This window comes from Drosophila mojavensis, unplaced genomic scaffold (genome assembly GCF_018153725.1).
Source record: "Drosophila mojavensis isolate 15081-1352.22 unplaced genomic scaffold, ASM1815372v1 contig_74, whole genome shotgun sequence".
NCBI classification, from domain to species: Eukaryota; Metazoa; Arthropoda; class Insecta; order Diptera; family Drosophilidae; genus Drosophila; species Drosophila mojavensis.
In genome coordinates, this window is record NW_025318899.1 from 26,000,534 (window position 1) to 26,023,392 (window position 22,859).

The 22,859-nt window shown below is 35.2% G+C and overlaps 1 protein-coding gene and 1 long non-coding RNA gene across 9 annotated transcripts in view; one reads left to right on the top strand and one right to left on the bottom strand.

Annotated features, from left to right (window-relative positions):
* Positions 1-326: 326 nt before the first annotated feature.
* LOC26528723 lies at positions 327-6,253 on the bottom strand. 3 transcript variants are annotated; one of them, XR_006357711.1, is made up of 4 exons: positions 5,934-6,253; positions 1,833-1,924; positions 877-1,033; positions 327-814 (listed from the first exon to the last, which is right to left on the bottom strand). It is a non-coding gene; the product is annotated as an uncharacterized LOC26528723 (long non-coding RNA). The 3 variants fall into 3 exon arrangements; XR_006357712.1 differs by lacking the exon at positions 5,934-6,253 and adding an exon at positions 4,968-5,073 and having other exon boundaries at positions 877-1,023; XR_001449188.3 differs by lacking the exon at positions 5,934-6,253 and adding an exon at positions 4,968-5,072.
* The window catches only part of LOC6583620 (fat-like cadherin-related tumor suppressor homolog), a 39,460-nt gene continuing 21,859 nt past the window's right edge, over positions 5,259-22,859 (top strand). For 4 of the 6 annotated variants that reach the window (XM_015162975.3, XM_002009250.4, XM_032731598.2 and 1 more), the window contains exons 1-3: positions 5,259-5,516; positions 16,371-17,246; positions 20,272-22,849. In XM_015162975.3, coding sequence (XP_015018461.1) covers positions 16,401-17,246; positions 20,272-22,849 — 3,424 coding nt within the window. In that variant the 5' untranslated portion in view covers positions 5,259-5,516; positions 16,371-16,400. Of the gene's footprint in view, positions 5,517-6,236; positions 6,463-16,370; positions 17,247-20,271; positions 22,850-22,859 lie in introns of those variants that run through there. The other 2 variants (XM_044010310.1, XM_015162974.3) reach the window with 2 other exon arrangements.

The following is a 22,859-nucleotide window of genomic DNA, read 5'->3' on the forward strand; positions in this document are numbered from 1 at the left end:
AGATTTGGCCATTAAAACGCTAAGTTGGCAGCCCTGTTATTTCGCCGTCTGTCTCACTTTGGTAAAATTAATTTTAATAGTGTGAACATTTTTTTCGCCTTTGGAATAGAAAACACAACTGAACGTTATCAGTGTATTTAGGGTACCTAAAACAAAAAAAAAAAAAAAAAAAAGGAAAAGTGCAAAGAAATAGATAAAATTGAAAAACTCAGACGAAGTCTGAGTGTCAATAATTTCGGCAATTGGTTGTTGCCTTTTGTTAAGGACTTCGAAAATAAAAATCTATTTGGGGTTTTTAATAACATTGAAAATATGGGCAAAATATGTTGGTTTTTGTTTGATTTTCTTCTGGTATTAGTTTATGAACTTTTGCTTTATTTCAGCTATTGGTACTTTTTCAAGGAAATCTATTGGGGTTCATGACAAAATAACATCGAAAACATGTACAATATAAGACTTTATAGGCTGTGTTTAATTCGTATACAAATAACTTCGAAAATCCGGGCAGTATAAGACTTTACTGTTTGTGTCTCCTTATTTATACCCCTGCTTCACCAGGGCATTGGGAATTGAAATTCATTTTTCATATCTGGAGTGTTATAGGGAAATTTAAATAAAAGAAAATATTTGTATTTATATTTTAGCAACCATCTACATACAGTTTGGCACTGGGAAATTTGAATTTTTTATTATTTCTACTTGGGAATTTTTATTAGTATTAGTTTGAAGCATACATATCCTATGTAATTCTGATTTTTGGTATTTAAGTACATTTTCGTAATTAAAGTTGACTTGCATTTTTGTATTTTTACTTCTGAAATATCAAATAAATCATTTTATTGTATGCTTAGAAATTAAATGTTAAAAAGCGCTTACATTGAAATGCGTGAATTCGTGATTATTGCAATTGAGAATTGCCCGTTCTACTTCAGAATTGGAACTCGTCTTTCTGGGGTGAGGTGTCTATGGCAGTGGTGCCAGATTTCGAACGACAAAATAGGCCAAATTTCACAAAAATATAAGCTAGAATAGGCTAAAAATTCGAAAAAACTGGCTTAAAAAAAAAGCAAAAAATTAAACAAAACATAAATTTTAAATGTTTAATTGTGTAATTATATTATCTAGTTCACAGTCTGAAGGACTTGCGTATTTATCGCTGGAACTTATAAGATAAATATATTTTTCAGGCAATTCGTAATTATGGCAACATTTGCCATGCCGCCGCAATCCATATCTGAATAAATATAAGATATATTTTTTATATACATCAAGCAACTAAATATTTTTTAAACAAACCTTATATGCAAAATCGCATTTAATGACTTTATTGACATTTGGTTCCTGAGCTTAGTCTTTATGATATTCATTTGGCTAAAAACTCGTTCAATTGCAGCATTTGACCACGGAAGTGATAAAATTTCCATTGCAAATGTAGCAATTTCACAATTTCACAATTTTGAGCGCGATCAACGAATCAAAATGTGACGAAAACTTTTCAACAAAAATATACCATTTATTAATACGAATGGTATGGTATTTCAGAATTAATTTATGGTATTTACCATGTTATATAATGGTAAATACCATATTAAACAAAAAGGTCTACAAAAAAGTTTAGTTTGGTTCGCTTTGCCTCTATAGATAACCAAATAATATAAAATGGTAAAAATAACAAAACCAAAATATAATAAAAAGGCTAAATTTATGGCTATAGGCATTTTGACATTTTTCCAGGCTATTTCATTTTGAAATAGGCTAGATCTAGCCTTAAATAGGCTAAAACGAGCTCGATTGTTGGTCTACCTTCTATTTTTCTTGTCCAGCATGCTTACCGATTACGATGCAATCCATTGAAAACATATGTACACATATTCGGGATTCTTGTTATCTCCTCGTTGGCTACAGATTGCGACGTTTTCATACCCTGAAAATGGGAAATCAGGGTATAATGGTTTTCTTGAAATGTGTGTAACAGGCAACACATTATGGGGTTTGACACGCCCCCTATTTACAGCAAATGCAATATTATTATAATTAAAATTTATAAAATAAAGCCTTTCACATCAAGTAAGAAAGCTCTAGCCGAGACTGCTCGACTACGAGATCCCCTGAACCCTTCGAGCAATAGCTGTTTCAATAATTTTTCGCGCCTTTCTGCTTACACAAGACACACGCACACACACACGCATACACCACACATATACACACACACGCATAAAAACGCATGGGCTGCATTGAGCGCTTACTATGAGAACTTAATTGTTTAATAACTTTCTGTGGATGTACTTTCAGACTTTCAGATTAATAACTTCTTGGGGATGTACTTTCCTCATGAAACTTTCAGATCATGATTATAACATGGATATGCGTGCATTTGCCAAAGCATAAGTCTCTAGTATTTGAAATACGCCTTTTAAAAATATGTGGGTGAGGTGGTGAAAAAAAAAACTGTACTTCTGCGTTATTTTTCTAAACAATGTTCTTGACTTGTCTCGACACAAACTTCTTGAAGTTTGGAATTTTTCAAAATGTCTATTTAGACTTGAAATGAGTATATTGGTTTTGTGCAATGTCCGTCTTGCTGTCCGTCCGTCTGTCCGTATGAACGCAATCTATTTCGGCGCTATTGAAGCTAGAGACTCGAAATTTGGAACACATACTCGTGTATAGCTCCGATTTATAAAGTGTTAAAAATTTTCCCGATCCGCCAACTAGGGGCGTGGCAAATCGGAAAATTCATTTTCCGATATACCATAAATCATGTTTGTTGAAGAGCTAGAAAGCTGAAATTTGGTATGTAGGTCCGCGTCGACCTCCCAAGATTACAAGCTATGGCGGATATATCTCCGCCCATTGGGGGCGTGGAAAAATCGGACAAAACTGTATCTACTAAAGCTATAAACCTAGAATGCTGAAATTTTGCACTTCAGCTGATGTTTTAATTCTATAAAAATTATTAGAAAATTATATATCTACGCCTACTAGAGGCGTGGCAAATCGGACCTGAAGATATAGTGATTTTTCGAATTCGGCTATATTTTGGACACTATTGATGCTAGAGACCTGAAATTTGGTATATATACGCGGGTTGACCACCCAGGTCCAACGAGCTATGGTAGATATATGTCCGGCCATAGGGGGCGTGGCAAACCTCAAAGGTTTATATCTCCTACAGTTTAAGAGCTAGAAGCTTCAAATTTGGATAGTTTAGTTACTGGTAGCCTCCTCTATCAATGCCCCAAAAATTTTTACGCCTCTTTAGGGGCGTGACATATCGAAAAATACCCTGTAATTTTCACGTTTTTTGAGCGTAAGAATTCAAATTTTGCATTTAGGTTACTGGTTGCTCGTTAAAAAAACTGTCCAAAAATGAGGAGTCTACAGCCATTAGGGGCGTGGCAATCGGCATTTATAGTGCCCATATTGCGGCATTTATAAGCATCAGCCTTAATAGGCATTGATAGCACGGAAGGAAACATTTTTGAAAAATTAATAATATATAAAAATGCTAAAATAACAAAAAAATTTGCAATTTACATAAACGAGTTTTCCGCGGGATCTCAACCGCACCCAAACCGAATAGCATGTTCATGTCAAAATATCTAAAATAAAAATCGCCGGCGCTTCAGCCTACAACACCACCGCGTCGTTTTGACCAACAGTTAAAACAAGTAAGAACGTTTCAGTCGGGCGTTACCGACTGCGGAATACTCATTCACATCCCATCAACAATTTAGTAGTTAAGTTTCGCTCTAATACTGTAGAATATACAGGTTTTTCCGATTTGCCACGCCCTAACTGGGCGTAGATACCTCATTTTTGGTCAGTTTTTAAAACGAGATAACTGTACCCTAACTGCAAAGTTTGAATGCTTACCCTCAAAAAAAGTGAAAATTACAGGGTATTTTTCGATATGCCACGCCCCTAACGAGGCATAAAAATTATTTGTTTGAGGAATCGATAGAGGAGGCTACCAGTAACTCAACTATCAAAATTCGAAGCTTCTAGCTATTATACTTTAGGAGATATAAACTTTTTCGGTTTGCCACGCCTCCTGTGGGCGGACATATATCCGACAAAGCTTTTTGGTCTTGGGTGATCAGCCTGAGTATATATACAAAATTTGAGATCTCTGGCATCAATAGTATCCAAAATATAGCAGAATTCGAAAAATCACTATATCTTCAGGTCCGATTTGCCCCGCCCCTAATGGGTGTAGACTTCTAATTTTGTCTTTAGACTTTATAGAATCATAACATTAGCTGACATGCAAAATTTCAGCATTCTAAGTTTACAACTTTAGGAGATACAGTTTTATCCGATTTACCACGCCCCCAATGGGCGGAGATATATCCGCCATAGCTTGTGATCTTGGGTGGTCGACGCGGACATAAATACCAAATTTCAGCTTCAGCTTCAGAACTAACATGATTTCTGGTATATCGGAAAATGCATTTTCCGCTTTGCCACGCCCCTAGTGGGCGGATCGGGAAAATTTTAACACTTTATAAATCGGAGATATACACGAATATGTGTTCCAAATGTCAAGTCGCTAGCTTCAATAGCGTCGAAATAGATTGCGTTCATACGGACAGACGGACGGAGAGCAAGACGGACATTGCACAAAACCAATATACTGATTCACTTTCGTGAATGAGTATAACAAAATCACATTATTGTTATGACGAAACATAGCAAAGAAAAGCCAGTGTAGCGGCTGGAAATTCAAAAACAATGCAAAGACAAATCAATCGCAACGAGATTCTTAGAATATGCCAGAGCACGCATTTGTATGTACATACATACACACATACAAATGAGCGCGTGTATAAGGCTTGTATTCCGGAATTCCAGGACGGATGGTCACCCTAATAGCCCATCTCCCATGGAATGAGAATGTACTATATTTTATTTTCGGCATTATTGATTATTATGTTACTTGTATTCTTGGAAATATAAACTTTTACCTAAAGCAGAAGTATACCAAACAAACGGAGAAACAAGTAATATTGCCTTTTAACTGAAGCTCGAGTACAGAATGGTTCGATGTTACACGCTGTTAGCTTGCAGACAAATGTTAATGCAACCGTTTTGTTAACATTGAGAACCACACGCACAGATGCTAACATCACTGTTAAAAGAAACAATCGTAGCTAACATGTTATAAACTGCTCTCTTTGGTATGGTCTGTTAATGTTGGCCTGGTGGGCAAACGAGATTGATAGTGTTCGTTTATGTATGAGCATCGAGTAAGAAATCCACAGTTAGTTACATACTCTGATGCGGCTCGTACGTGCGATTTTCTGCGGCGGACGATATATAATAAATTCAACGTGCGGTGTCTACGTTACATATACATACATATACAATAGTTTTGGTTTTAATAATCACAAATGCAATATGTTTGATGTGGTTTCTGTGAATTAGTGAATATTTGAAAAGTATGAAAGTGATTTTAAAAAATACGCATGTGACATATCTTATCACCAATGCTTACATGCAAAGCAAATATATAGGTATAAAGCCATGTTCATATGCATATAAATACATATACATATACATGTATGCATTTATATGTATGTGCATTTAAAATTTGTGAATTTGTAAAAACATTTTGAATGGGCTCAGCTTGTTTAAATGTTTTTAATTCAATTAATAGGCTAATAAATTATTGTGCTTTATTTTTAGAAATAAACATAAAGTAAATGTTGTATATTTTGTAAGCTGCATTCAAATCATAAGTCATTGAAAATACTTAGATTTGTTTGTTTTATTTATTTTACTATAAATGTGTATGTGTATGCTTAATATTTTTAACATTGTATACATATACATCCATACAGACTTCGATTATGTGAACCTAGTTAAGCTTGTGAAATTATGGTAACACGGCTTTATACTTATGCATACATATGTATATATGTATGTATTACTTAGTCTTTTGGTCCCGTTTTCTTGATTTATCACTTGTATTGAAGGCATGTTATTTCAATTACATGGACATGTAATGTGAACTCAGAAAATCTGGCAACGCTGTGATCGTCAAGTGAGTGGAAAATACTCGATAACTACCGATCTACCTCCGTTAACTCCATTGACGATAACAGTAATATGTTTGTTATACGTCGCGTACGGGAGAGAGAATATGCCTTTAAGCCATTTTGGATCATAACAAATAAATAATAATAATGCATTACATTTCAATGTATACAAGAAATAGAAAATTTGTTTAAGTTTAAAAAAGTCTAAAACTATGTCCTGTTCATTTGACACTACCATAACTTATTTTATGAAATATATAATTTGATGCATTCAAACACGCCAATACTAATTAAAGTTTAATAAATGTACTGTGGTTACCTATCGAAACGCAACGCAACAGAAATAAATCGCCGGCTCAATTTCTTGCCAAACTTAACTCTCAAGCATCGACGTCACACATATTAATTCGTTCCTAAATATGTATGTATATGTACATATGTATGTATGTATGTTCATGTCAAAAGTGTGCCCAAAAGCGAACCCATATAAATATGAATGATATGTATGTACATATGTGTGAGTGTTCAATAATTATACACACTTATGATATAAAATGAAAAAATATTATGGTCAATGAGGTGAAGCACAGAACGTCTTAGTAATTAGGTGCAATATATGTATATTATAATACCTATGGGGAAAATAAAAGTGAGGATGTTGTTAATTTGAATGCTATTGTGATTTATGCCAATATACAGTTATAAATCATATGTATATCAAAAAAGAAATGATTAAAATTTCCAATACAAAAGTATATAAATTAGTTAAAAATAGTGGATGTATAAATAATTAAATAAAGAAATGATAATCAATTAAAACAAAATATATACATAATACAATCTTTTCATTAATAAAACGACTAAAGTAAAATATAGTGAATTCAAAATATAAATACTGTTGTGCGATTGTATCCTTAGTACAGGCACATATATGAAGTGTTCGGACTTTAAAGCTTAAAATATTGTATAAAGTTTTTTAAAATATAAATAATATTGGAGGTGAATCAAAAACAAATGACCAAGAAATCTACTATTTTTTGTTTGTTATAAGTGTATTGCTAAATCAGAATCTGAAATGTTTGCCATTTCAGTTAGAAAATATTCGTTTATTTATCCTGGATATATTACAATGCAATATACACATATAATTATGCCTTTTTGACAGATTGGGTCAACCAATTTCTTCGTAATTGTCGCAATTTGGAATTATGTTATAAAAATTTTATGTTTTAGAAGTCTATTCATATACACTTTTAGGTATGTAAATGTATATGTATAGGTATGAATAAGTTTGAGACCTAATTAAGCAACTTGTTGCATCGCGGAATTTCATACTTTCAACAATTTGTTTGCTTTCCATTAATATAAGAAAGTTTTATTAATATTAAAGTAATGTTAATGTACTGTGAGAAATAAAAGTAAAATATTTTTGTGAAATACTAAATGGAACTCGAATATACCATTTGTAGTTTTTGTACTCGTTCACGAAAGTGAAATAAGAGTATTTGGTTTTTGCAATGTCCGTCTTTCTATCCGTCCGTCCGTATGAACAATTTTTCAGCAGTATTGAAGCAAGACACTTGAGATTTGGAGCACATACTCGTGTATATCTCCGATTTAAAGTGTTAAAATTTTCCAAATCCGCACTAAATCGGAAAATGGATTTTCCGATATGCCAGAAATCATATTAGTTTAAGAGCTAGAAAGCGGAAATTTAGAATGTAGATTCGCGTCGACTACCCAAGATCAAAAGCTATGACGGATATGCCTATGCCCACTGGGGGCGAAGATATAGGGATTTTTCAAATTATGCTATACTTTAGTATTTTGGTCTCTAATGATGCTACAAACCTAAGTTTTGGTATATATACTCGGGCTTGCCACCCAAGATCAAAAAGCTATGGCAGAATATGTATTTCCGCCCACAGAGGTGTGGCAAAACGCAAAAGTTGATATCGCCTACAGTTTAAGAGCTAGAAGCTTCAAATTTGGACAGTTGAGTTAGTTGTAGTCTCCTCTATCGATCATCAATAAATAGGGGCATATCGAAAAATACCCTGTAATTTTCACATTTTTGGAGCGTGAACATTCAAATTTTTTTTGCAGTAGCAAAGAATAATTCGTAAAAAAAAACAGCTTAATGAGGTGAACCGGCTCACTTCCTCTTTTTTGTGAAGTGAGCCAACTCACTCATTTGGCTCACTGGCTCACTTGCTGATAGCTCATGAGCTGATAGTGATCGCAAACAAAATGAGGGAGTGAGCCAAAATTAGCTAGTGAGCCAAAATGAGCGAGTGAACCAAAACGAGCTAATGAGCCAAAATAATCCATATTAAAAGAACAAGCTCAGTGGCTCAGTTTAGTGAGCCATTCATTTTGACTCACCAAAGTCTAATCCGTAGTGCACATAGGTAAATGAAGCAGACGATAGTGTCTAGGTGTTCGGGACGGAACCGAAAAATTAAGACGCATCAACAAAGAGGACGAATCAATATTACCTTCGGCGCGCCCAAATGGGCAGAATTAATAGTTTAGCTCACAAAGGCGTTATTAGGTTACCCAGTATGGCTTTCAAAATAAAAATAAAAAAAAAATATTACCTATAATCATTTTATGCAGAAAAACAAACACGATGAAAGATCAATGAGCTGAAGGCTATGGTAAAATGACAAAAGGCAAAAAGAAGAAAAAGTTTTGAACCTATTCAATACGATCCTGGTACAGTTTATGTTGCGGGGACCATACAACTGAGCAATACTCTAAGATAGGACGCACAAGCAAAATAAATAATTGCTTGGTAATAAAATGATCTGTAAATTCCTTAGACCAAAGTTTAGTAAATAATGAACGATACTCTGAGGTACACCGGACGACACAAAAATAAGTAATAGCTCACAAATAACTGTCAACACTTTTTCGTTGTCTGCAAAAAAATGTGTCTTTCACTGACACAATAAAAAAAACTCAGAAACTGACTTTGTCGCGACTGGCCTAGGTCTGTTCGCGCTCTGAGCGAGACAGTTATTTCTGATTTGGTTTCGCTCAAGTCAAACACTGATCGTTTGCTTGAGTTAAATGAAGCAAACTGTCAGTTGCGTTTGTATGGGTAATTACACGCGATTGTTGCGTTCTTTTATGTATGTATGTATGCATGTATTTACATGCATACGAAGGCAAAGATCATTTCTGTTGAGTTTTTTAGTCAAACTGTCTTTTGCTGAGAGTCTTTGTGTGAGCGAAAATCGTATTAGTCTTTACGCGACACTCATTTGAGAGCGTCACAGGAATGAGTCATTGCAATGCGTCTGACCGAAACAGATTCTAAAGAAAACAAACAGTGTCGCTCAGAGCGAGATCGTGTCTGAACAAGCTTTTCGGTTATGATACGAAGCAGAGCATATACGAAAAAACGATCAACTCTCATTTGCGAGCTCGGGTTAAAACTGCAATTTATTGAGTTGAAAGCTAGAATGCTGAAATAAAGAAAAGAAAAAATTTACCATTATTAATTCGGACGCTACGTAAGCTTACCTTAATCTCTAAAGAAAAGCAACCAATGTATCAGAATCAATATCTAGTTATAGTCATTGAATAATAAAGCAATATAGCATGCAATTTTAAAATTGCTGAAGATCAATTGCAACGAAATCAGAGTATTGATTAGAGATTATTTTTAATCTGGGAAGACTTACGGAAATCAGCAAGCAATCAAATGTGTCTAGATCGTCTGTACATGGGGTGATACAAATAAAGAAAAAAAAATTAAAGCTCTAGTCGAGACTACTCGACTACGAAATCTCCTGAATTCTAAGAATTGATATTTCAATAATTATTCGCGTCATTATGCATACACAAGAAACACACACTCAGGCATGGACTGCAAATACTACTACTAGCATTATCATTATACCCTGATGTCCCATTTTCAATGGGTTCAGGGTATAAAAATGGGAATATTGAAAATAACATAGCAAATAGGGAGCGAGCATCAGCAATAGCACCCAGCGACGAAAGACAACTGGCTAAAATTGTTAAATCTGAACAATCAACAATTGTTGTCGCCAATCTTTAAGAAATTTGGCTTCTGAGTGGTCGCAGAATATTGGAAAAACTGTCCAGCGAAAATGGACGCGAATTAATTTAAAAGTTACTGGATATAGTTTTTATAAAGCATGTTTGGTTATTACCAATGCATCTTCGGGGCTCGGGAAAGGATGTCTTGGACTCAAAAGCAATAGGATACCATCGTATTTAGCGATGAATCTTAATTTGATGTTAGTGTCGGTGATACGAAAAAGCGTGTCATCCGAAGAGTGCAGAAAAATTCCATAACTACTGCCTTAAAACAGTTAAGTTTCCTGCCAGCACTATGGTATGGGGATGTAAGTCTGCCAAAGGATTAGGAAAACAGCGTTTCATTGAAGGGACGGTTAATGCTGAAAAATCATTAAAATTTTAGAAGGTTGTTGCTGGCATGAATACCAGAACTTTTCAGCAGGACGGAGCATCATCGCGCACAGCCAAACGAACTAAAATTTGTCTGGAATTAAATGGAGACTTTAGATCGGCTATCAAATAGTCCAGGTTAAGTAAGCTTCGAAATGAGCCACAAAGGAACATTTCTGACTTGAAAATCAAGTTGCAAGAGATGCGTGGCTTAATTTCTCAAGAGCACATACCAAAACAGGTTAAATGCGTAATACAGGCCAATGGCGACATTCAACAATTCTAATGTTAATTAATTAAATAATTGTTTTAAGTATGATAGTAAATCACATTACGCAGCTTTCGCAGATGTTTGGCACATTTTTCTTATCTCTTAAGTCTACTGTTTGAATAAATTACTCATATACAATATGGGAATTTCTCCAGAAAGGTCAACCGCATTCAAAGTCAATGAAAGCATGTTCTGCTGACATATTTTTTATAACTAATCTATCAAACTTAATTAATATAAACCAATTATACATGTTATCATAATACATCTCGAAATATTGAGACACAAAGCCGAATTAGTACAAAAGTTCTGTTTAAAGCATTTCTTTTGCACATTTTGTTCTTATTATTGAGACACTATGCAATGAAATATGATACTTCGAATTTTCTCTATTTTATTATAATTGATAAATTGAATATATTGAAAATCATTTCTAATGCTTTTATTCATGTAAAATTACTAAAAAATTAAATAAAAAAAAAAAAAGTATGGTATAAAAAATGCCATTCGACACGTCATCCTCGACCCTGATTAAAACTAAAAAATAAAAAAAACTACTCATTACTTTTGAATCAAATAATTTAAAATTATTCGTAATCAATTGTCACTAAAGGTTTCGCTAAAATCTCAGGTTAAACTGTTCATTTTAAAAGCGACTTACCTTTTTTGTAGCCTGCAAACCTCTTGGTTTTTTGTGATTATCTTGAAAACTAACATCTGCCTAAAATGAGATTTAGCACCAACTAAAGAGCTAATCAAGAGCTAAAAGATTCACTATTCGTCAAAATAAAAAAAATGCTTTGGCATTCGTTTTTTTTATTTTAATTCAAAAACGTACGAATGTCACATTCGCCACTAGAGGATTGCCCATATGTTGTTGTTGACATCGTTAAGAGAAAACAAGTAAGAAAGTTCCAGTCGAGACTGCTTGACTGGGAGATACCCTGATCCCTCCAAGCTGATATTCGATTCATTCTAAACTTCTTTTATGCACATATACATACATATGCATCCACACGTACGTATAAGCATGTGCTCTGCTAACTGCGCAGTAAGCAGTGACAGCGCTTGGGCTGCGCTGCAGTGTGGGCAATATTATGAGAATTTATTTGTTGAATAATTTCTTTTGTATGTCTACAAAAGTATCTTAATGAAACTTTCAGAGCGTGATCATATAGTAATAATGTGTGTACATTCTAAAGCACAAGTCTCTAGTACTTGAAATGCGTACAAATTGAGGGCGAAGGGGGTGTGGTATCCAAAATCTGTAAACGACAATGTCTTCGTATCAATCAACTGTATATACACAGTAAATCTGAAGTCTCTAGGTCTAAAAGTGTTCAAATAAGGCTGAAAAAACAAAATCAATTTTTCGATTATTCTCGATAAAAAAGTTATCGGATGAGTTATCGAAAAAATATGATATGACTGCGTATGGTACACATGAGTATGCATGCCAAATTTCTGCTCTCTAGCTCTTGTAACTTCTGAGATCGACGCACTCATATGGACGAACGGACAGACGGGCTGGGCTATATTGACTCAGCTCGTCACGCTGATCAAGAATATACAGTACCGAGCAAAAATGAGTGAATGTTACAGAACTTTGACTTTCATCACGCATAAAAATTAAACCATACCAGCAAATCAACAAATTTTTTTGTGTGTTTGTTTATTAGTGTATTCTTAACAAATACAAAAAAGTTGCAAGGCTAAATTAGCAAAATTAAAAAAATTAGAAATAAAAAACCGAAAAAATCCACATAAACTCAATTTTGCACGTTTAAAAAAAACTACTAAAAACTAAAAAAAAACTAAACATTTTTAATATTTAGTCCAAAACCCTTATTAGCAATAATTTTGTTGACTATTTTTGGCATGCTCTCAGCCAAACTTTGAATCATTTCTTTCGGAAATTGGCTCCACTCCGCTTCTACGCGCTCCCATAAGCTGTCAATGTTCGTTGGGGCTGCATCATACTGTCCCACCCGTCTTTTCACTATTGAACACAGATTTTCAATAGGATTGAAGTCGGGATAGGATTTATATATAGACTCTATATGTATGGAGCGAAAATTAGCTTAAAATTCTGCTTTCCTATCCATTCCTAAATAATCTTTACAGTATGTTTTGGATCGCCATCTTGTTGAAAACCCTTTCTCTGTGGGGACACGCACATTTATCAGTGAATTTGGGAAGATGGGTTTGAAGATTATTCATATAATCCTTCCTCTATGTAGAGGATCAACGTTCTACTAAGAGAAGCATCCCCAAACCATAATGCTGCCGCAGCCATGTTTGACGATTTCCTTTACATGATGTCGTTGAATGCGTTCCCCAGGTCTGCACCAGCAATATTGCTTTCCAATTGATTGGAAACGGTTAAATTTTAATTCATCTGACCAAACAACTCGTTTCCAATCATAAATGCTCCAGTTTTTGTGATCCCTTGCAAATTTCAAACGCGCCTTCATATTCTTTTCGGACAATGCAGGTTTGTTTTTTAACGAATGATACATATCCGAAGCCACGAATTTCTCTTCTAGCAGTCCATTTGCTAACATTTTTATTAATTGCTAGAGAAACACCCTTTGGTGCTAGCAGCTTGTTTTTCTTAATTTTCGACATCATTAGGCGAGCATCAGAGCCCGAGAACAGTTTTTTGCAACCTTTGACTTGAGTTTTCGGAGTCAAATTTCGGCTGATTCAAAGCTTTTCGGCAATAATAAGCGAAGGAAATCCCTTCCCGGTCAAGCACACACCGCTATTTTCAATGTCGACTGAAATTTTCCACATTTTATAATTATATTTCATCAATTATTTTAAATTTGTTGCGAAAAGAAAATGTGCTTCAAATCGCTTTACAAATAAGAATATTAAAAGGACTAAGATCACGGTAAATCTACATGCTCAATCTACGACTAAGAAGAATACCCAAGGAGCTAAGTTATGGGGAAATCTGGATGATTTCGGCTGAGAAGAGAAGTAGAAGAGCCAAAGTATTGGCAATTATGAAACGTGCAAAATTGAGTTTATGTGGATTTTTTTGGTTTTTTATTTTTCATTAATTGAGTTTAGCTGATTTAGCGTTGCAACTTTTTCTATTTGTTAAGAACAAACTAATAAACAAGTATAAAAAACAAAATCTTAATTTGCTTGTATGGTTTAATTTTTATGCGTGATGAAAGTCAAAGTTGTGAAACATTCACTCATTTTTGCTCGGTACTGTATATACTTTATGGGGTCTGCGATGATTCCTTCTGCCCGTTACATACTTTTTCACAAAACCATTATACCCTGATTTCCCATTTTCAATGGGTTCAGGGTATAAAAAGTGGTATGCCTTATCCTTAGTAGTATTGACAATATAATGTGTTGAACATTGCGCACTGCAAAAAATTAAAAAAGACATGCTGTTCAAATTATTAGTGGTTGGGACTCGTAGAGCTAGGAAAAAAAGTGTTAACGCCCGACTGCAACGTTCTTACTTGTTGTTTTCATAACTCCCCCACTTTTCGTATTATATAAGTGTGACAGACTTTAGATTTAAAATGTATATCCATATAATGAGTACAGAGATTATATTCCCACCAAATTTGCACAAAATGTAATCCAAATGTTAAGTGCTTTGGTGAATACACAAATATGAGAAAGTTGAAAACTATTATTAAGGTAATCGATCTCCAAGAAATACGTTTCTGTGTATTTATGTAGATACAGTGACGAGCAAAACTGTAACACGAATTCAATGTTGCAACTTGAAGAGTCTATATTTTTGCTTCTACTCTATGGATGTTTAAGATCTTAATTTTATTTTGTTAGTATGATATTTAGCCATGTTACCTGAAAATTTGAAATCATTCGGTTGGCTGGAATAATTATAAGAAATAAAAATGTAAAGAAAGTCAAATGTTACAGTTTTGCACCCGGGTCATTTTTCAACAAATATATTTATTAATAATTTTTTAATAATTAATGCATAGCTCTTTTGTCTTTTTTTGGTCATTAATGTCATTTGCCATCATTTTTGTGTACCGTCGCACCATTTCAGCAAGAATCGCGCACCAAATGTCCTTGTTCCTATCCCATAGCTCTATCATTCCACTTGGAGCCACCTATAATTCGCAGGCTGCGATTTCAAATGACTCCATATATTTTCAATGATATTCATGTCTGAAGAATATTCAAGACACTCAAGTCATTGTTCTGCATTTTCCAGTAGTAAAACCCATATGTTCACCTAATTCTCCCAAATTTTGTTGTAAAGTGATCAGGTAGTATGCCGAAACGAGCTTAAAGCCAGGCCAGAATGGTCCATATGACTTGAAACTGTTAATATGGTCAGATGAAACATTAAACAGCCATTTTGAGTCATATTGATAATCTTGGCATTAGCATAGAGATCCCACAGTCCAGTCTGTTGACTGTAACAGTGCAGTAAGGCAAACTGTCAAGCGCGGTGGCTGCCATCTTTTGGTTTAAGGGAGAATAAATAAAAATTGTGCTGGAACTCTTGGTTTTAATCGATGGAATAACGTTTCGGCATAGTACCTGATCACTTTACAAAAAAATTTGGGAGAATTAGGTGAACATATGGGTTTTACTACTGAAAAATGCAGAACAATGATTCAAAGAACACGTCTAATTTGGTAAACAAGTGGACAATATGGCAAGGATTCAAGTCGCTTGAGTGTCTTGAATATTCTTCAGACATGAATATCATTGAAAATATATGGAGCCATTTGAAATCGCAGCCTGCGAATTATAGGTGGCTCCAAGTGGAATGATAGAGCTATGGGATAGGAACAAGGACATTTGGTGCGCGATTCTTGCTGAAATAGTGCGACGGTACACAAAAATGATGGCAAATGACATTAATGACCAAAAAAAAGTCAAAAGAGCTATGCATTAATCATTAAAAAATTATTAATAAATACATTTGTTGAAAAATGACCCGGGTGCAAACTCTTGAAGTTGCAACATTGAATTCGTGTTACAGTTTTGCTCGTCACTGTAAATAAAAATTACATAAATTTGGGTGAATATATACATATTAAGTCCAGACTTCCATACAATCTACAGCTATTGGTTTTATTATCTTAGAGCTCAGCTTTTTATAGACATAGGCAAAGTAATCATAAAACTGAAGAATCTAGGATACTCCACACTGCACGTAGATCTGCAGCTTAAAATAGTTTATGTAAAAAAGAGCTGTATTATGGGACATAGATTTCTAAATTACCTTTATGTTAGATAAAGTAAATGGAAGATATTTTCATAATGCAATGAGATTGAATTAATTTTAGGCTGCAGGCGTCTAGCATCTGATTTTGTTAAAATCATGCGTAAAAATTAAAAATAATGGATAAATTTAGGTCGTAGTGCTAAACAAGAATATATGTATATAAACATTCTCCATCTAGCTCTGCGTGAATATGCACTGAGGTCAGCAATAGTTATGAAAACTTTGAATATTCTCAAGCTTAGATAGGTCATAATCTATTTTCTAAAACTTCTCGGTCACAAGTGGAACGAGTATATTTAGCCAAATATATAAAAAATATTGTAAATATTGTTTTAATTATTTTTATTTTATCCTTATTTATTTGTAGGACTGAATACCATGCGGAGAAAAATAGCTAATGTCTAATATGCATTTAAACAATTATGCCCACACTGCTACGAAAAAAAAAAGATTTTTACTTCAGTGGATATCATTAATTAGTTTTGTTTTCCTACTTCAACCTGCATTTTCATCACACAATGCGTACCGAGCTAACCTCTCTCATGGAAAATCACTTTTGGCTACAAAACCAGACTTTAGCCACCAAACATATAATGTTACAATACCAGAAAACAGTATTGGTAAAACCTACGCTAAAGGAGTATTACATGAGGACTTGGCCGGAATAACAATCGATTCAAAATACGATATAAAGTATAGGATAATAAGTGGCGATAAGGAGAAGCTGTTTAAGGCCGAAGAAAGACTTGTTGGGAACTTTGCCTTCTTAAGTATTCGAACGCGAACGAGTAATGTCGTTTTAAATAGAGAAAAAACTGAGGAATACAATCTAAAGGTTCGGGCGCTTATTACTTATGCCAATGGTAAAAACAACTCTATCTATGAAACTGACACGACGATTCATGTAAAAGTACTAGATCGAAATGACTTAAGTCCATTATTTTATCCAACTGAGTATGCGGTAACCGTTCCTGAGGACACTCCAAAACACGACAGTATTTTAAAAGTTATTGCTGACGATGCTGATCTAGGGATCAATGGTGAAATCTATTATAGCTTTTTAATAGAGAGCGAGAGTTTCGCTATACACCCAACTACTGGGGATATAACCATCCTGAAACAGCTCAACTACGCTGAGAATTCACACTACGAGCTTATTGTTTTAGCCAACGACAGGGGTGCAGCTATTAACCAACAGTCTTATCAATCCAGCAAAGCGAAGGTGTCAATAACTGTAAAGCAGGTAAGTAAAACGACGTTATTTAAGTTTAATTTTTATATTCTGAACCCATTGAAAATGGGAAGTAAGGGTATAATGGTTTTCTTGAAGTGTATGTAACAGGCAGAAGGAGGCGAGGCAGACCACATAAAGTATATATATTCTTGATCAGGGTAACGAGCTGAGTCGATTTATCCCTGTCCGTGTTTCTGTCTGTGCGTATGTTTGAGCGCGTTGATCTCAGGAGATATAAGAGCTAGAGACTTCAAATTTTTTAAATGCCCGTATAATAGCACGCATTTCGGTTTTTGTTAAAATTTACCCCCATCTCTATATCCACCCTCACCATCATGTTTGTAAAAAACGTATTTCAAATACTTGAGACTTGTGCTTTAGCAAATACATGCATATTCATATTATAATCATAATCTGAAAGTTTAATGAATATCGCACGTCCACAAAAAAAGTTATTAAACAATTGAGTTCTCATAGTAAGCGCACACTGCAGCCCATGCGCGTTTATGCGTGGGTGCTTGTGTGTATATATGTTTGTGTACGTGTGTGTGTAAATGTTTGTGTATGTGTGTGTGTAAATGTTTGTGTATGTGTGTGTGTAAATGTTTGTGTATGTGTGTGTGTAAATGTTTGTGTATGTGTGTGTGTAAATGCTTGTGTATGCGTGTGTGTAAATGTTTGTGTATGTGTGTGTGTAAATGTTTGTGTATGTGTGTGTGTGTTTTTTTTTTTTTTTTTTTTTTATATTCATTTATTGACAAAATTATTACAAATTGCAAGTTGCGTGGTGGCTAGGATAGCGCGCAGTGCTTGCGGGACGGCCGTAAAGCATTGCTTCGCAAGCACTATGCGCTACCTTAGCCTGGGACAGCTCGTCTTCTCGATCGCTCGACTCTGCGGAGCTCCATCATCACCGTGGCCGCGAAGGTGCTTGTTAGTTCCCAAGCTTCCTCCGATTCCAGCATGGCGTTGACTAAGTTGTCCGCTCTGATGGAGCGGCCCACTGCCTCTTCCAGACGACGCCTCTCCTCCAGGAACCGTCCACATTCGAAAAGAATGTGGTTGGCGTCTTCCACATGCCCTCGCTCGCACCAGGGGCACTCGTCAGATTCCTCGTTGCCAAAGCGCTTCAAGTAGCTCCGAAAGCATCCATGACCCGAGAGGATCTGCGTAAGGTAGAAGTTAACCTCGCCATGTTTGCGGTTAACCCATGGTTCAAGCTCCGGGATGAGCTTGTGCGTCCACCGCCCTTTAGCTGAGCTACTCCACCTTCTTTGCCATCGTGCGATGCTGTACGCCCTGACAGCGTTGAGTCGCGTAGGCCCGTGCGAATTCCGCTCCACGGCTTCGGCGACCAAATACTCCAGTGGCACCATACCGGCTATGACGAGCGCCGCGTCATCGGAGATAGTCCTGAAAGCGCAGCTGACTCTGATTGCGCTCAGCCTGTAGATCGCGCAAATGCCTCGGCTGTAGCTCGGCGTTGCCATCGCTCTTGCCCATGTTGGCGCAGCATAGAGGATGACAGACCTAATGACGCTCATTAGGAGGAGACGTCGTTGCTGTTTAGGTCCCCGCGTGTTAAGCATGATTCAATCGGTCACGAAGAATAATGCAGGTATTTCCGTGGAATACCTTACAATCATATAAAATGTACTTCTTGAGCAATTTACTACCAAATTATCCAAAAATAGAAAAGGTCCATATTATAACTGAATTTTCGGGGAATATTGAAGTCAATACATTAGATTGGCCACCTCAGAGTCCTGATCTCAATATTATAGACAATGTGTGGGCTTATGCAAAAGTAAAACTTAGCTTAGACTTATTAGGAACGCCCGAGGATTCCTGAGGTTTGAGGACTTTAGCAGGATGTTTCAATAGAACAATTACAAAATTTGGTTAGATCGATCTCTAGACGCTTGCAGATGTTAAAGGAGGGTTTAATTCTTATTAATATTTTTGTTACTATCACCATTGTTAAGTTTTTGTCTGACTTTATTTAATAAATATTAATGTCAAAATACTTTTGTCCAGCCAAAGAATGACAATCTACCATGCAAATAATTACAGAAAAAGAACGAGTCATGTTATCAATGCAATATTTTGGGCACTTATAGCTTTTAATATTTGCTCTCTCTGAAAAATATAATGGGTACCGTTACTCTCTCAGCACGCAGAAATAAGCGGTTTGAGTTTTTGCAATGTGTTGTCAAAATACTTTTGTATATATGAAAATGTGTATGTATGTATCATGTATGTTTGAGCGCTCGCAGTGCTCTGAGTTTGTAAAGCCGAACAATTACGAAGTAGAAAATGCATGCAAAATCTTGAGTGATTCTACGCCTTTACGCTTTGGTTTCTTTTTTTTTTTTTAATTTTGTTAAATGGCATGACAGATCAGTTCAGAGTGACATTTAAATCTATCTAATTTGTAAGGTTCAAAATTTCAATTTCGCTATGTTTCAAAATATAAATGAAATAACAAACTCAGTAATTTATACAGGGTAAATTATTGATATGTACTAAAATATTTACAAACACATACATACACATGCATCCAGACGCACGTATAACAACGCGCTCTGCTGACGGCGCAGTAAGCAGCGACTGCGCTTGGGCTGCGCTGCAATGTGGGCAATGTTATACGAATTTATTTGTTGAATAATTTAATTTCTAGACGTACAATCTTAATGAAACTTTTAGGACGTAATCATAATGTTCAAATGTATGTCCATTCCAAAGCTTAAGTCTTTAGTACTTGAAATGCGTTTTTTACACATTGGGGGCGTGGTATCCAAAATATGTAAATTACAAAATGTTTGTATTCATCATATGTATATACACAGTAAATCTGATTTTCTGATTTCAATGGGTTCAGGGTATAATAAGTAAACTTAATAAATAAGATCCCAAAACGATTTTCTATATATACATGTATGAATGCAATTTAATAAAATATTCGAAAAAGTAATAGTAAAAATGTATATAAAGAAATAAATAAATGATAAACAAAATATTTCGTTTTTTAAAGGTCAATCTAAACGCTCCCGAAATTTATGCAAAAACGTTTTCGAGTGTGATACCTAACTCGGATTCCCTTATTTATGGGATAATAAAAGTAAATGATAAGGATATTGGAAAAAATGGAGAAATAAAAAAGTTGGAAATACTAGATGGAAATCCAGATGGCATATTTAAATTAATTCCCGCAGATACCAGAGACGAATATTATATAGAACTAAATAAATTCGCAAAGTTACATGATGAAATTTTCACCTATAACTTGACTCTTCGAGCGGAAGATTGTGGGAGACCCTCCAAATTTACTTTTAAAACAGTTACGATACAAATCATTCCGCAGATAAAAAATGTTCCGATATTTACACAAGAAATTTATGAAGTGTCCATTCCAGAAACGGCTCCGATTAACATGCCAGTCATTAGACTAAAAGTTAGCGACCCCAAATTAGGGAAATTTGCGTTGGTGTACTTGGAAGTGGTTGGTGGCAACGAAGGTGGAGAGTTCAGAATAAATCCGGATTCGGGAATGTTATATACACAAAAGCACCTTGATGCTGAGAAAAAATCGACTTACACATTAACCGTATCTGCCATTGATCAAGCGGATGTTGGGTCTCGAAAACAATCATCTGCAAAAGTAAAAATTACTATTGATGATATGAATGATAATGATCCCATATTTGAAAACATTAATAGCACCATTGAAATAAGTGAAAATGAATTAGCCGGCCTTTTTGTGGTAAAGCTCACAGCGAAAGACAAGGATTCTGGTGAAAATGCATACATATCTTATAGTATAGCAAATCTAAATGACGTTCCATTTGAAATCGACCACTTTTCTGGAGTTATCAAGACAACAAATCTAATTGATTATGAAACAATGCAAAGAAACTATACACTGCTTGTGCGTGCGTCAGATTGGGGACTACCGTACAGAAGGCAAACCGAAATTGCCTTAGATATTATTGTAAGAAATATCAATGATAATAGGCCCCAATTTGAGCGTGTTAATTGTCACGGAAAAGTAATTAAATCGGCACCGATTGGCTCTGAAGTATTTACCATTTCTGCAGTTGATCTCGATGTGGGCGATGTAATATCCTATCGGTCCATATCTGGAAATGAAGATGGTTGCTTTAACTTAGATTCAAATACTGGAACAATATCTATTGGTTGCAATTTGATGGATGTTGCTGTAAATGAAAGAGTGCTTAAAGTATCTGCCACAGATGGCACTCATTTTTCCGATGAGCTGACTATCAATGTAAATCTTGATGATGATTTCGCAAGAGATCTTAGCAATAGTTTACATGGCTACGGAACGTTTGAGTGTCGAGAAACTGGTGTAGCTAGAAGACTGGCAGAAACATTAGCATTGGCCGAGAAAAACAATGTTAAGAATGTATCATCTTTTGAAGTTAACGATTTGGCATTAACGCCTAGTCGGTATGGTCAAAACATCCATAGACCTGAATTTGTAAATTTTCCTCAAGAGCTCACCTTAAATGAAAGCATACAATTGGGAACAACGGTAGCTGTAATCGAGGCAAGAGACCGAGACTTGGGCTATAATGGAAAGCTCGTATTTGCAATTGCAGATGGTGACTACGATTCAGTGTTTCGCATCGATCCTGATAGTGGAGAACTACAAATTATTGGTTACCTGGATAGGGAAAGGTTAAGTGAATATATTTTAAACCTGACAGTCTATGATTTGGGTCAGCCGACAAAATCAGATTCAAAAATTCTTCCTATAACAATAACAGATGCAAACGATAATCCTCCGATTTTACAAAAATCGTTAGCTACACTTCGTCTTGCAGAAAATGCGCCAATAGGTACTATAGTATATTGTCTACATGCAACAGACGCAGACTTGGGTATCAATGCAGAAATCATTTATACCCTATTTATCGAGTTCAAAGAATTTATTATTAACAAAACAAGTGGATGCATTGTTCTTAATGAATTCTTAGATAGAGAGCAGAACGATAAATATGAGTTACATATTATTGCAAAAGATTTAGGATATCCTACTTTATCATCAGAAGCCGTGGTATATGTCTTAGTTGATGATGTTAATGACAATGCACCAATTTTCGGAGTACAAGATTATATTTTCAAAGTTCGCGAAGATGTGCCCAGAGGAACTGTCGTTGCTGTTATTGAAGCCTTTGACAAAGATGTGGGAAAAAGTGCAGAAATTCTTTTCTCACTTAAAGAGGATGCACAAGAGCAAAATCTTTTTAAAATTGATAAACACACTGGCGCTATACGCACAGAAGGTTATTTAAATTATGAAAATCGTCAGGTACACAATCTTATTGTAAGCGCAATAGACTGTGGAGTCCCATCATTAACAGTTGATATGCCCGTCATTATTGAAATAATTGATGTAAATGAAAATCGATATGCCCCGGAATTTGACGATTTCATTTATGAGGGAAAAATACAAGAGAATATGCCAAAGGGCACTTTAGTCATGAATGTTACCGCGCGGGACATGGACTCAATGGATATTAATTCTAAAATATCATATTCTATCACTGGTGGTGATGGGCTAGGTATTTTTTCTGTTAATAAACAAGGTAAGAAGTA